The sequence below is a fragment of the Pseudopodoces humilis genome, chromosome 22 (assembly GCF_049639895.1).
Source record: "Pseudopodoces humilis isolate 2021_Gansu_Grassland_sample_001 chromosome 22, ASM4963989v1, whole genome shotgun sequence".
In the NCBI taxonomy this organism is placed as follows: domain Eukaryota; kingdom Metazoa; phylum Chordata; class Aves; order Passeriformes; family Paridae; genus Pseudopodoces; species Pseudopodoces humilis.
The window spans coordinates 433756-447193 of NC_142221.1; the positions used below are offsets into that span (position 1 = coordinate 433756).

The 13438-nt window shown below is 52.3% G+C and overlaps 1 protein-coding gene across 5 annotated transcripts in view; it reads right to left on the reverse strand.

Annotated features, from left to right (window-relative positions):
• MVB12B (multivesicular body subunit 12B) overlaps positions 1–11857 on the reverse strand; it is a 58787-nt gene extending 46930 nt beyond the window's left edge. The window contains exons 1-4 of one of the 5 annotated variants that reach the window (XM_088065721.1): positions 11825–11857; positions 7205–7322; positions 6050–6172; positions 564–671 (exon numbers count right to left, since the gene is read on the reverse strand). In XM_088065721.1, coding sequence (XP_087921847.1) covers positions 564–671; positions 6050–6160 — 219 coding nt within the window. In that variant the 5' untranslated portion in view covers positions 6161–6172; positions 7205–7322; positions 11825–11857. Of the gene's footprint in view, positions 1–563; positions 672–6049; positions 6173–6317; positions 6339–7204; positions 7323–8010; positions 10716–11473; positions 11593–11824 lie in introns of those variants that run through there. The other 4 variants (XM_005529149.3, XM_088065719.1, XM_014258042.2 and 1 more) reach the window with 4 other exon arrangements.
• Between the last annotated feature and the right edge of the window lie 1581 nt (positions 11858–13438).

Sequence of the window (13438 nt, forward strand, 5' to 3'; positions counted from 1 at the left end):
GTCTCCTCTCCTCCACAGAAAGTGTGGGCAGACAACTGCCACTAATCACGAAGCAACTCATACTTAATAGTCAGACCAGATTACAAGAATGTGGTAGCATACGCACAGTGTGGGCACATTTTCAAGAAACAGTACCAAAACCAAGAAAGAAAGCAAGCTAGTCCTGCAGTAAAATATCTGTGATGCCCCTGGATTCAAAAACCAACATTTCCTTCACCGACCTGCATTGTTTGTTTCTTTAGGAATTTGGGTGAGACATCAATCAGGACCATGAGTGTGCAGCACCCACTGCTGCAGCAGGAAACGAGTGTAAGACGCTGCTAAAATGCAAACGTTCCCTTTTGTGCTTCTTTTATTGCAGAAGATTTTGTCAGCAATTTCTTTCCATGAGCAACACAGACAAAATGCAAATATTCTGCCATTGCACTTTGCCTCCTTACTCACCCGAACTCAGTGAAACGCCTGCTTGAATTATAATTGGCTCCATAAAATGAATCATCTTATGGGTAAGAGCATACCAGGCACAGATGCAAATCATGCAGACACTCAGCAAACGGACTTACATTTTCTTTTGAAAATGATCTGGTGAAGCACAGGTACCGTGTGACCTTGGATTTAAATAAGCCATCTTTCCACAGGTCAGCATCCAAGCCATCTGCTGTTTGTGCAACCTGCAAAGAGACAGAGGGAGAGAGGAGACAAGTGAGCCAAGATAAAGTTAATACATGTGCAGTACTTCTTCTTCAGACCTCTCCTAATTAACAGCAGCCCAAACTTTCACAGCATCTCATTAGTTTCTTCACAAGGTGCAGTGCAAAGAACTTTCAAGAGGAGGTATAAAAAGAAGTTCTAAAAATGTTGTCTCTCAGGAGACCCTTGATTAAAGATGCTCTGACAAAGGCTACTCTAATGAGGAAACTGCAACTTCAGTTACAGTCTCCAAACAGTAGTTTGGAAAAGTCAGCACGTTGAGGCATTCATTACCACCCCACACACAAGGGCACACCGGGCATGCTGGGAGGGTCCGTGAAGACAGAGCACAGAAACTGACTCGTCTCAGGACTATTTTCATGGAAAGCTGAAAGGAATTCTGGCTCCCAGATCAAAAAGCTGCTTCCAGCAGGTGGGGGAATCCCTGGTCACTGGTGGGCTTTAGCAGCAGTGCTGCATGCAAGGACACACCCTGCAAATGTCCCTCTCCAATGCAGCCCCACATGCCGCCAAACCAATGGCACATGATGGTGCTGGGTAAGGAAACAGACTGGACCCGCCACAGGAGAGACAGCATGAGCTGCAGAAAATCTCACTTCAAGCTGATTCAAGGAGGGGGCAGGAGGCAGCACCATGCACTGGGGAAGGCCTCTGCTCTCAGCGGCTAAGTACTCACCATGCACAGAGCAAGCTGGTAAGAGCCCTGGCCCCAAAATGTTTGCTGCTAAGAGAGGAGGCAAGAAGGCAAACACAAGAAGGGCAAAAGAAACAAGATTACCTCATCAGACTACACCCAACTGGCATCTCCAACAGGAGACTCCAGCACGGCCTGAAGCTCCAAAGAAGCTGAACTTCTGCCTTATGCTTCTCAGATGGGGCAAACTGCTCCACTGCAGCTCTTGTAATCATACCAAGTGAGCCCTTGGCCCCAGAGCAGCCTGATAACAAAGAGCTGACACTTGTCACTTTTGCACCCATGTTTAGTTGAGCACAGACTGTGCCAGACACAGGAAGCGAGAGCTCTGTGCTGACAAGGCCTCCAATTACCCTGAGTGCAGAAGAGACAAGGGACAGTCTGATCAAAGCAGCAGAGTGCACTGACTGCTCCCCAGATTTTGGCAACTGCTGCTCACAAGCCCCAGCTCAGGTCAAGCCATTGTACAACACACACAGCTTTTGTGTTCAGGCCTCTGCATGCCTGATTTTTAAACAGCCACATTTTAGAATAGGATTTTGGTGAAAAGTTTTGCTTATTTGAATTCCTTGAATTCAAACCTTTCCTGAACTGCTAGTTTAGGAATATGTAAAATCCATATGCATCTTCCTCTGTGATGGGTGTGGATGCTGAATGCGAGAGATCAGGCAGGTAGCACAGTGCCTGTGTGAAACTAAGTCATATAACCTTCTCACACTGGCCTGAGAAAGTGTGGCCTGAGAAATTGGGAAGGGAGGAACTCAAACAGTCCTTGGAGAAGGAAAACAACCTCTTCAGGTGTTGTTTGTCTCCTTGCTGTTTACTTGCAAGAAACGGTCAAGGGGTGTTGTTCCTGACTGTCCAATAGTGGTTATGTGTTGGTTTGACAGCCAATTAAAGTTTTACCTTTTCAGACCTTCTCAGAACGATCTATAAAAGAAGATCTGGAAGAATAAAACTAGGTCTCTTTGCAACTAAGCTTGAGAGTCTGTGTCGTCACTATTGCCGTTCCTAATGCAGCGTGACAATGTCAGTCCTGGTGAAAAGACATTCAGGAAACAGTTTGCTTGGGAAAACTGCTGGCATATAGGGATGTTCAGTTTGAACTCCAAGCCTGGAAAATGTAAGCATGAATGAACTTGTCAGAAAACTCATGGGGAAAGAAAACAGAGCAGTATAAAGAGGAAACCTCTTGCATCACCTGCTGGGCTCCTGCAAGCAAAAAGAAGTCCCAGCAGCTCTCAAGCAGAGCTGTGCCTGATCAGCGTGCCCTCAGGACAGGAGCCAAGTGGGAGAGGCTGCAGCAGACCTGGCCAGCAGGACAGGCACTCTAGTGCCCCAGCTTGCCCAGTCCTTCCTTGGCTGAGAGGCAAGGAATGTGCGAGACAGAGGATATGATGCCTGGCACAGAGCACACGGGGCCGTGGGCACAAGGAATGGTTCTCCTCATGAGCTGGGGTGAGGCACTCCTCACCCGTGCTACAAACACATGGACTTGACAGAGCGACACCCGCTAAGGAAGCGACACCCCGCTACGGACAGAGCCATCTACCTACCTGCTGCACAGCAGTCAGAATGGGGTTACTGCTACCACAGTCAGGTCTTTGGCAAGCCCTTTAAACCTCCTGCCCCACAGGATGAGCTGCCCCTCTGGCAGTCAGGGCTGTTCCTGCTGGGTGAGCAGCTCGATCAGGCACTGCCCCAGAGCAAACCCCACTATGGAGCTGCTGTTCAGCCTGCAGCAAAGAACACGGCTGCATAGGAACCACACATCACTCCAATCCTAGGCTCCTGCCTCCCACCTCTCCTCCCCACCCAGACACTCAGTCTTGCCAGTTTGGCTGGATTTTCAGGAATCTAAGTTCAGACACACGCTGCATATTTTGGCAAAATCAGGTCTTTGGTGCTTTGGCTGTGAAAATGACTTGCCAGTTATTACAAGTGCCAGTAGCACATTTGTTTTCTAAGCAGACACAAAGGCAATAGAGATTATGGAGTAACTGAAGTACAACAGAGGAAAAAAGGCCTCTGGCCCATTTGCCAAGACACCGCCTCAGACACTTCCACCCGTCAGCTCCAGATGGGCAGCAGGCTGGGGCTCCATCTGAACCTGAGAAATGGACCTGGACATCTCTATACCTGGGATGAAGCATCCATGCTCCTGGAGATTTCTTTTAAAGAGAACAAAAGGAAAAATTAAGTTGTCAATTGGAGAAGGATAAAAATTAAAGGGAAACTGGTAAAGCCTGTAACATAGGTGTCTCAGAACATTGCAAAACATGAAACCATCAGTGAAACTACATGAGGAAATACTTTCCCATGTAACTCTGAATCCAACTGTAGAACTGTGTGCTGCAGGATGCAGTAGTGACACACAAAGCCACTGGATCCCTAACGGGACTACAACATCCCAAAAACCACTGCTGTTAATATTTCCCAAAAGATGACTGTGGTTCTCCTTTCCACGATGCAGTGTGCACCTCTTATTATGAGGGCTCTAGGGAGCACACTTCTGCCACAGCTGCCTTCCTCAAGGCTTTACTGCAGCTGTCAGTGTCTCATTAAGGAAACTGCCTACCTGCAGAAACACAGATCCCAAAACCAGCCAGGCCTGCACGCTGCCCATATCTCAAAACATGATTTCTCTGCTGAGCTGAGCACTGCACCTGTGCACATTTAGCTTCACGCTTTCAGCTGGGCCAGACCAGGTTCCAGAGAAGTCATGGAGAAGTGGCAACCTGGCATACCACACGCTGCTCCAGTGCACTGACTCACAGATGAGCCACCTTCACAAACACCCAGGCAAGAGCAGCACACTCCTGCATGCCACTGTCCCCTGTCACATCAGCATGGTACCCAATATGGCCCCTTGACAGCAGGTGCTGCACGGGGAACAGGACACCAAGCGTGGCTGGCAGCACCCAGGCACACTGCGGGGCTGCCGCGGTAAGCGCGTGGCAGCCGTGCTGGGGGAAGGACAGCCGTGCTGGGGGAAGGACAGCCGTGCTGGGGGAAGGACAGCCGTGCTGGGGGAAGGACAGCCGTGCTGGGGGAAGGACAGCCGTGCTGGGGGAAGGACAGCAGTGCTGGGGGAAGGACAGCCGTGCTGGGGGAAGGACAGCCGTGCTGGGGGAAGGACAGCAGTGCTGGGGGAAGGACAGCAGTGCTGGGGGAAGGACAGCAGTGCTGGGGGAAGGACAGCCGTGCTGGGGGAAGGACAGCCGTGCTGGGGGAAGGACAGCAGTGCTGGGGGAAGGACAGCCGTGCTGGGGGAAGGACAGCCGTGCTGGGGGAAGGACAGCCGTGCTGGGGGAAGGACAGCAGACAGCAGGTGCTGCCCCACAGCCCGCTCCAAGGGCAGGCAGTGCTCCTTGTGAACAGTGAGGCAGCAGAGCCAGAGCAAAGGCAGCTTCTCACTGTGCCCTGAGGAGACAGCGACCCACATTCACCAGCATTACACCACCACCATAATTGGATTAAGCCACAGGAAGACTCTTTTATCTTGTTTAGCTTAAACTGCGTTAGCGCTGCAACTCCCCATTAAGCCACAGGCAGGCTATCTGGGGTGAATGCTCTCTCTGCCCAGCCATTTAGGCAAAATGCAATTCTGATATCAGAAGTCTCACACCATCCCGTGCTTCTTTATCAGGGCAAGCAGCTAATTACACAGCCTGGCTCACACAGGTAATGAGCACTTGGAAAAACACAGTAAATGTAAAAACCTCCCAGGTCTTTAAGGAGTCTTTTCACAATTCCCCCCTTGTGTCCTTACTTCAGCCTGATCCATTTTGTTTCTTCACACTGAACAAGGTACACAATGATTCAGAGCTGAAGAGGCGTGAGCAAAGCCTCAAGTCAGCTGACTTCCACTCCCACCACACAGGCTGTGTGGCTCTGGAAACCCAAAGTGTGATGTAGCACAGTTGGAGCAGGACACATAGAAAGGCGAGCAGATGAACTGCAGACCAAATCATTCTCTACAGATCTCTGCAAGGTCAGTATTTTATATTTCACAGTTTGGGACACTGATCTATGAGGAGAAACATCCTGCTGTTGGTTACACAGCAACTAATCCAAAGAACAAGCAGCTGTTGAACAGTGACCTCCCTTTATCCATTCCCACATTCATCTATGCTGTATCCAGCAGCCTTTTCCTGCTGCCAGTCTCCTGCCAAACCTTAGTTTAGAGGTTTGCATTCTGCCCATCAAAATCATCCTTGCAATTTCAGCTGGATAAAAAACTCTTTGATTCTCTTTCTGGAGCTTCTCGTCATCATTGTGCAGTGCTGATATGTGGGATTAAACAGCTGATGCGGGATCCATTTATTTAGAGATATAATTTGTACAATACTTAGGACTCCTTCAGGATGAATGTTACTAGGATTATTAAATTTGCTTGCCATAGTGGCCAGCTATTTCTGTAAACCCCTCCCCCAGGAAATCAAGCTTCTCTGGAATGGCAAAGATGAAGTGGCACATTTGCACCCACAACCCTCTGCTGAAGGAAAGCCCTAACCAAGTGACTCCTCACAGCACAGTTCCAAGGCAGGCTCTCTCTGGAAGAGATGCTGCTCCCAACAAAATAAAGCCTCACTAGTGCAGAACCATAGCATTAACTGCAGCAGCTCTAACAGCTCTACTTACAACATCATATCCAGTGGGTGCTCGGCTCCGGGATGCCACCACACCAACGCCCGTGATGGGATCCATCGGCAGGTCGGGCAAGGCATCGGTGAGGTCTCGCACCTCAGGCATTATGGACTGATCCTGGAAGAAAGAAGCAGAATTAAAGGGCTGCTGGGCACCACACCCCAGCAGAAGCCAGAGAACCAAGAGCACACATGCATGCCACAGTGCCTGTGCTGACACACCACAGACGGCCAAGGTAAACAGAGGATTAGGCCAGACACACCTTCTGCACTTTCATTTGTTTTTGATAAGAGAGTACACTTGTGCAATGCCAAATAGGTTTGAAATTTGGGCTGGCAGCCTCTGAGACTCATTTTGTTGCTTCCATGGGCTGGTCTCCATCTAGCAATGACAGGAAAACCAAAGCTCAATCCCTTCTGTCCCAAAAAGAGAACAAATTTCATCCCCAGGTCAGGCTGGTTGAAGCAGCTCTGTTATTTTAAACAGCAAGAAATCTGCTCCTAATGGCTTTAGAGGGAGGTTCCCCATCCACTACGGGTGTTAAGACATGCTGGGGGTTCCCCCGTGAGTCCTCAGTTCCATCACACCCCCCCCTCAGCCAGACTGATTTCAAGGAGCAGCACAGATGTCTCTGGCGCTGGATGCAGAACCGCACTGGCTGCAGGGAGCCTCATCACCAGGGAACACAGAGGAAGCACAGGGTGGGCTGGTGCAAAGCAGAGAGGCCTTGAAGAGGCCTGAGCATCTTCCAGAAGAGACACATCACCGAGAACATCAACGGAAGGAGATATGCAAAAAAGGACAAAAGCAGGTAAGACCAAATAATTTTGGAGGGATGCTGCTGCAGGAAGCAGGAGGAGAGGACAAGAAAGGGGCTGAAACAACCGAGGTGAAGGATGGGAAAAGGTGCCACTACCTCAGCATGTGATCTCCTGCAGAGGCAGCCAGTTAAAGCCCTGGCTTTCAGGCAGGAATGCCCCAGGAAACCGCCCCCCACACACCCCAAGACAAAAGGGCAGTGCTTTGTGTAAACAAGCATCACTGCTGCACAGACAGACAAGCCGTGAACCAGAGCTGCCTAATTCAATTCCCTCCTCAGAGCAATCAAACCCCAGCATTTCTAAGCCATTTAGATGGCTGGTTACTTACTGCTTCTAGAAAAGGCAGAGGTGAGTACTGGTGCCAGTGGGACCTGGGTTTACACTTCACAATGCCCAGTCTGAACAAACATCGTGCTGCAGGCAATAAAAAACAGCAAGTCTGGGCCCTATGTAAATAATAATAATGTCACATGAACAGCCAGACCACTTGAGGAGTCTCAAACAATACGTGCTAGCGACCAGTAATGGTGCAAACACTATTGCTGATGAACCAAACAGAGAAGACAGCTCTGCTTTAGCACCAGGACACACATCCAGCACACGGAGCAAAGCGAACCCTCTTCACTCCCCAAGCATGATGGTAAGTGCAGCCTGAGCCACAGGGGCTCACCCTCCTCCCCCAGCAGGCTCTCTGTTGTCAGGGTGGGCGAGGAGCATGGGGCCCTGCTGCAGGAAAGCTGGAGGCACCGACACAGCCAGGACAAACCCTGCACCACTGCCTGTGCCACCCACAGCTCACCCAGATGCCTCACCGGTAATGCAGAACCTCAGATATACGGCATGGAACAAACATAATGTGAATTTAACAAAGAGCTTGGAATCTGTTCTTCATGAACGCTGTCTGAAACTTCTTCAAGTCGCTCAACAGTGTAGCGACTTGTTACTACATATTGGGAGGAGCTGAGAGGTAATGAATGCTGACATAAGCTTCTCTTAGGCCATTCTGAACTGAAATCCAGGTAAGTGATGATACTCCACAGCGTGTTAATAACACCACACGGCAGGCTCCCACCCAGCTGCACTGCAGGGAAGCAGATCTGCTCACACAGTGCCTCCGGCCTCCACCAAACGCACCCTGATGCAGTGCCTGCTGCTGAACGCTGCCCAGGCCGTCTCGCCATGCTGGGGCCTGCTGCAGGGAGGCCCAGCTGCTCCGGCAGGAACCTGAGCAGCTGCCAGGTCAGCCTGGGCAAGGCTGAGGACGAGGGGATCCCCGGCACCGGCACAGCAGAGCTGGATGCTCCAACCCGCAGTGCCGTGCCTCCCCCGCAGCCCGAAGGAAGAAGGGCACCTTTGTGGGAGCCGTGTGCGGCCCTGCTCGGCACGGCAGGGGGAGGGGAGACGGCATCAATCCTCACTTTGTGCGGGCTCACACAAAGCCCCTCTATGGCGGCAGCGCCGGGCGTGGGCCTTTCCGCCTGGCCACGGTGGATGCTGCGGGGTAACGCGGCACAGGGCCCGAGCAGCACCTGCTGCAGCACGGCCAGGCTCTGCCACGCCAGGCCAGCCACCCTGCACAACTGCCCGCTGTGCAGGGGGCACTCAGGATGCATCTGGAACAGATATGGAGCAGTACAAGTCAGCTGCACACTGGGATAAATGTTTCTGTGAACTCTGCACAGGTCAGAAGGGAATCTGCGGCTGGGCAATCACACAGATGATTAGTTACACTGCACTTGGCGAGTGTGTCAACAAGGTTTCGTTTCTTTTCTATTGCGCCTTTTAACTCAAAAATGAAAAAAGCAAACAGTGAAAGAGGAGATTAAATTAAGGAGCAGGATTCTATAAATACCTCTATTAGGCAGCTTGTTGTTTTAATTCTCTTTAGCAATGTGAGTTTGACCTGCATGCCCACCTACCACCACAGTGACTGAGTGCTCAGCCCAGGATATGGCCGGTCAGCATCCTGCAGTAAACTGCCTGTGCCGAACCGCTCACTGCAGGGTTATTCCGGGAACAGGCCGAAACAATGAGAAGAACACTTTTCCCATTAGTTGTGAGCGTGCTCCCTGGAAGCTGTTCTCAGCTGTGGGGCCACATCCAGTCCCCAGCACACCCCAGCAGCCAAAGGAAGCCGGATGTGAGCTCTGGGGCAGGAAGATGCTTCAGAACACTGTGGGGCCACCCAGACAAAGCCCGTGGGGAAGGAATGTGTCTCTAACAGAAAAAGTCCCTGTGCATCCTGCCAGCACCAGCCCCAAGCAGCATGCAGCAGAGCAGGGTGGGATGGTTGCAGGATGAGATGGACAGGATGCAGTCTTGGACAAGCAGCCACCATGCTGCTGGCTCCATCCCAAATGCTTCTCAAGCCTCGAACCAGACATGCCTCAAGGCAGGAGGCATAGTGTCCCAGGGATCTCGATGCCCAGCTGTAGCAGAGGCCTTTTGGGACTCCACTGGTTTCTGGCACAGCCTTCTTCCCACAACCCATGCCCACAGTCACACACACTTCCCCTTTTGCCAGCACTCCCAAATTTGTCTGTTTATAGCCTTTTTGCTTGTTCTCTCCAATTTCCTTGTTAGCTCATCCGCCTTTATTAGTTTATCCTAGGCATACTTTTCTGCTGGCTCCACTGAGGTGACTGACCACACACGCTGCTGGGCTCTGGCTGGGACACACATAAAGCAGAAGAACCCACTTTCAGAAATGAAGGCATTATTTTGAGTTTCTAGACCATTTTCTGCACTCAGTGTTCCTTTTCAACAAGTTCAAGATCTGGTGGGTACATAACCAAGCCAGGCCCTTCAATGTATTTGCTACAGAAGTATCATGCTGCTAGCAAAGCAGGTCAAGCTCTGAAGTTAAATAGCCAGGGACTTAAGAGGGAGAATGGTGTTATTGTTTCTTCCTCCAACTACAAGCCCTGCACTTTGACATTGGCTTGCTCTTCCCACAGGCAGAAAAGTATGAGCTAAGCCAAAACTGGAAAAAAACCCCAACTACCTCACTGTGTCCCTGCATTTCCCTGTGGGAAATGGTCCCACAAACCAAAGCAGACACGCCGCTCAAACCCTGGCTGCCTGTGCAGCCTGTCACTCCGGCCCTGCAGGAAGGTGGGTGCCACTGCTGGCACAGTGGGGCCACACCGCCTCAACTCTCCCACGCTCAGGCACCGGACACGGCCCCAGACAACTTTCTATTCCTGTTTCTATTCCTGTTCATGGAACAGGACATAGCTTCAATGAGAAAAACAGGAGCCCGCAGTGGCAATCAGCACCAGGCCACCATCACAAACAGGAAGAATTGCAGTGTGACATTTCACCACCATCGAAGGCATGCCCGGAATCACCCCTGCACACAGGCTAGGAGACAGCTGCCCTGCACCAGCTGCAGAATCTATACTTTGTGACTGAATGGGATGGAAACAGGAACTTAAGTGAGAGAATGAGCAAAATTGAGACCCAGTATTGCTTCACAGCACTTCTAACTATGGACACACATTTCTGAAGAGTGTCCTGTTTCAAACCAAAATAGGTTTCCATACACAGATGGCCTTGCACCAGAGCAGCAAAACTGAAAGGACATTCAGTTCAGTTACTTCTATCTCGGCAGAGATACGAACAGGTCCCTGGGGGGCTACTGGCACCCTTAAGCCTGGGACTCGTTTTATCAGAGATGCACAAGAGGGGTACAAGAGTGAGATGTTTGTTTTATCTCACACCTCCAGAAACTCAAATGATGCCTTCATCTAGAAGGGAAGGCCATCTCAGCTAAAAATTATAGGGATGATGCTGCCAACCTGCTGCCCAACACACAGGCTCCCTAAGGAATATAGTTAAACTAAAACACAAAATAGAGAAACCCAAGCTTTATCCCGAGCAGCTACACACCTGCTGACATCTGGCCTGTCTAGTTTCAGTGTTAACTGTGACCAAGCTGAGAATGCCCCAGCTCTGGGAACGTGCAGACAACACTGAAGATTGGTGGACCTTTGAAAATGTCTCCAGAAACTGCAGAGAAAGCTTGCAAACCTCCATGATGCAAGGCACAAGTACTTAAGACACAAACCACACTCTGTCGCTGCTCCAGCCAAGCCGTAAGAAGTCAGACAGTTGTCACCAGACACTGAGCACAGGTAAGAAAGGGGCAGTCAGGTAGGCCCGTGCTACAAACGCAGCAAAATACCACATGAAACGGGGTATTTTGTCATTTCCTCTAACTGTCACCAAGAACAATTTACAGTAAATTCCGGACCAGGTCAAGGTCACCGGGGCTCTACCCCAAGGCCGGTACCCGAGGCCGTTCCTGCAGCTACCCCAGCCTCGGAGGAATCGCCGGGTCTCACGGAGGCCACGGGGGCGCTCCAGCCCGGGCCCAGGCGTGAGGTCCCCGCGACGGCCGCCCCCGGCGGCCACGGCAGCTCCCGGCAGCCCCCGGCAGCCCCGGGGGCTCAGCCCGCCCGTCTCGCCCGGCGCCGCGGCCGTGTGAGCGCCCCCGCCGCCTCCCGCCCGGCGGGCCCACTCGTACGAGCCGCGGGAGCCCGGCGGGCCCGGCCCGGGCCGGCAACGGAGCCGCGGCGGTGCAGGGACACTTAACTGTTGCCCGTGCGGAGGGCGGCGGGTCGCGGCTCCCCCGGCGCAGGCAGAAGCAGCTCCTCATCGCCCGGCGGAGCCGGCGCGGCGCGGCCCGGCGGGAGGAGCGGCGGCGGGGGAGCGGCCTGCGGGCCCGGGCGGGGGGGCGCGGGGCGGGGAGCGGAGTGGAGGACAGGCAGGCCCAGGCCCGGGCCCGGGCCCGGGGCTCACGGCGGGGCTCGGGCTCCCGCCGCCGCCGCTCCGCGCCCACCGCGGCCGGACCGCGGCGCGCAGGGCCCAGATCCCGCCCCGCCCGGCCCGGCCCCCGCACCGCCCCGCGCCCCCCGCGCTGCGGCCCGGCCAGCGGGACACTCACCGCGCTCCGCTGCCACTCCGCCCGGCCCCGCCCGGCCCTGGACACCGCGCCTCGGCCCCGTCACGGCCCCGCGGCGCCCGGGGCCACACCTCGCCAAAGCCCCCCTTCTTCGGGAGCAGGGCAGTGCCTGGCCGAGCTCCCCAGCGTGCTCCGAACAGCCTCCCCGACCCGGAGCACGCGGGACGTGCCTGGTGGAAATGTCTGAATAGCTGTGATTTGGTCAATGTAACCTTCTCCCTTCTGAAACGAGCCGTGCCCAGAAGATGGGCAGCGGCTGCTGTCGGCTGAGGAAGGGCAAATGGTGTCAAACAAGCTGGTTATCTTCTCAAGAAGTCCCTGGGGTTGGGAGGGATGAGCGGTTTCAGGAGCTACCTGCAATTCATTAAGATATTTGATGCTCTGTCTCACCATGGCAAATAAATTGAAGGTATGCTCCAAAAGCATATCTTTATATATATATATAAAGATATGCTGGGTGACCAGCAGCCTTCGGGTCCACTCACAACACAGAAAACATCCCAAACAGAGGTTCTGCAAAAGTCTGGTTCTGCCCAACCTTGACACATGCCAGTGTTGAACCTGACAGCACACTCACTGAATTAGCAGATGATGTGAATCTATGCATATCGTGGGACAGCAGCATGGTCCACAGCCATCATTACATGAACCAATCCTGCAGCTGTCCTGCACTGGCTTTTGAGCACTTTACCTAAAGCAAGGTCAAGAACAATCGTCTGGACAGCAGCGAGATGGGTCTAGGGGCTGACATCAGCAGCCTTTGGTGCAAGACAGAGTTGGAGCTGCTAATCCAAAGCAAATGGAAAAAAATCCTGGGGTGAAGCACGAAATAAGGAAGGGAAGGAAGCACGTTAATGTGTATGTAAATTATTGAGAAGGGCAGAAACCTATTCCCCTTTGTGAGAAGCTGAGAAGTGATGTGTGTGAAGTGCAGCAAGAGATTCTGTGAGGTTAACGGTGAAAACTACAATACAAAAGAGTTAAGAACAGCTTGGATAATTTTTGCTAATGGTCAAGTCGAAAGCCCTCCTGAAAGCTCTTATCAGACATTATTCAGCCATTCCCTCTGAGCAGATGGTCTCCCCCATCCTTTGTAGAGCTGGTTCACTCCGTTTTCCATGATGCCAGGGTTTGCTTTGTGTGGGGAACCTGGCCTTTGTGACTTAGAAGAGAAGGATCTCACTAAGACACCCAGATTTCCTCCCATCAACTAAATCGGGTACCATGTGGCAGTGTGGTGCATTTATCAGAGGGTCCATCTCCATGGTCACAAGATGTTTCTTTGTCCGATATTCTGCCTTTAACTAAAATACTAATTTCCCCCCCTCTTTTCTCCCCCCCTCCACCCCCATCTTTTTGCTTGATTTGACCATCTTTTGAGGAGTTCTGTTCAGGCTGTTCTTTTCTCACCTAGATAATGGTTTGTGTCTTCCATCCTATTTGGACCGTCTTTATATTGCTTTAGTCTATCTGAGCTGAGCAGGAGAGGCTGAGCCAAAAGCCCTTCTTTTCCTTTCATGGGTGTCTCCAGGCTGGTTTTGCACCTCTCTGTCTCTCTCTGAGGTGGACAGGAGCTCGGCTGACCAGGCGTTTCCC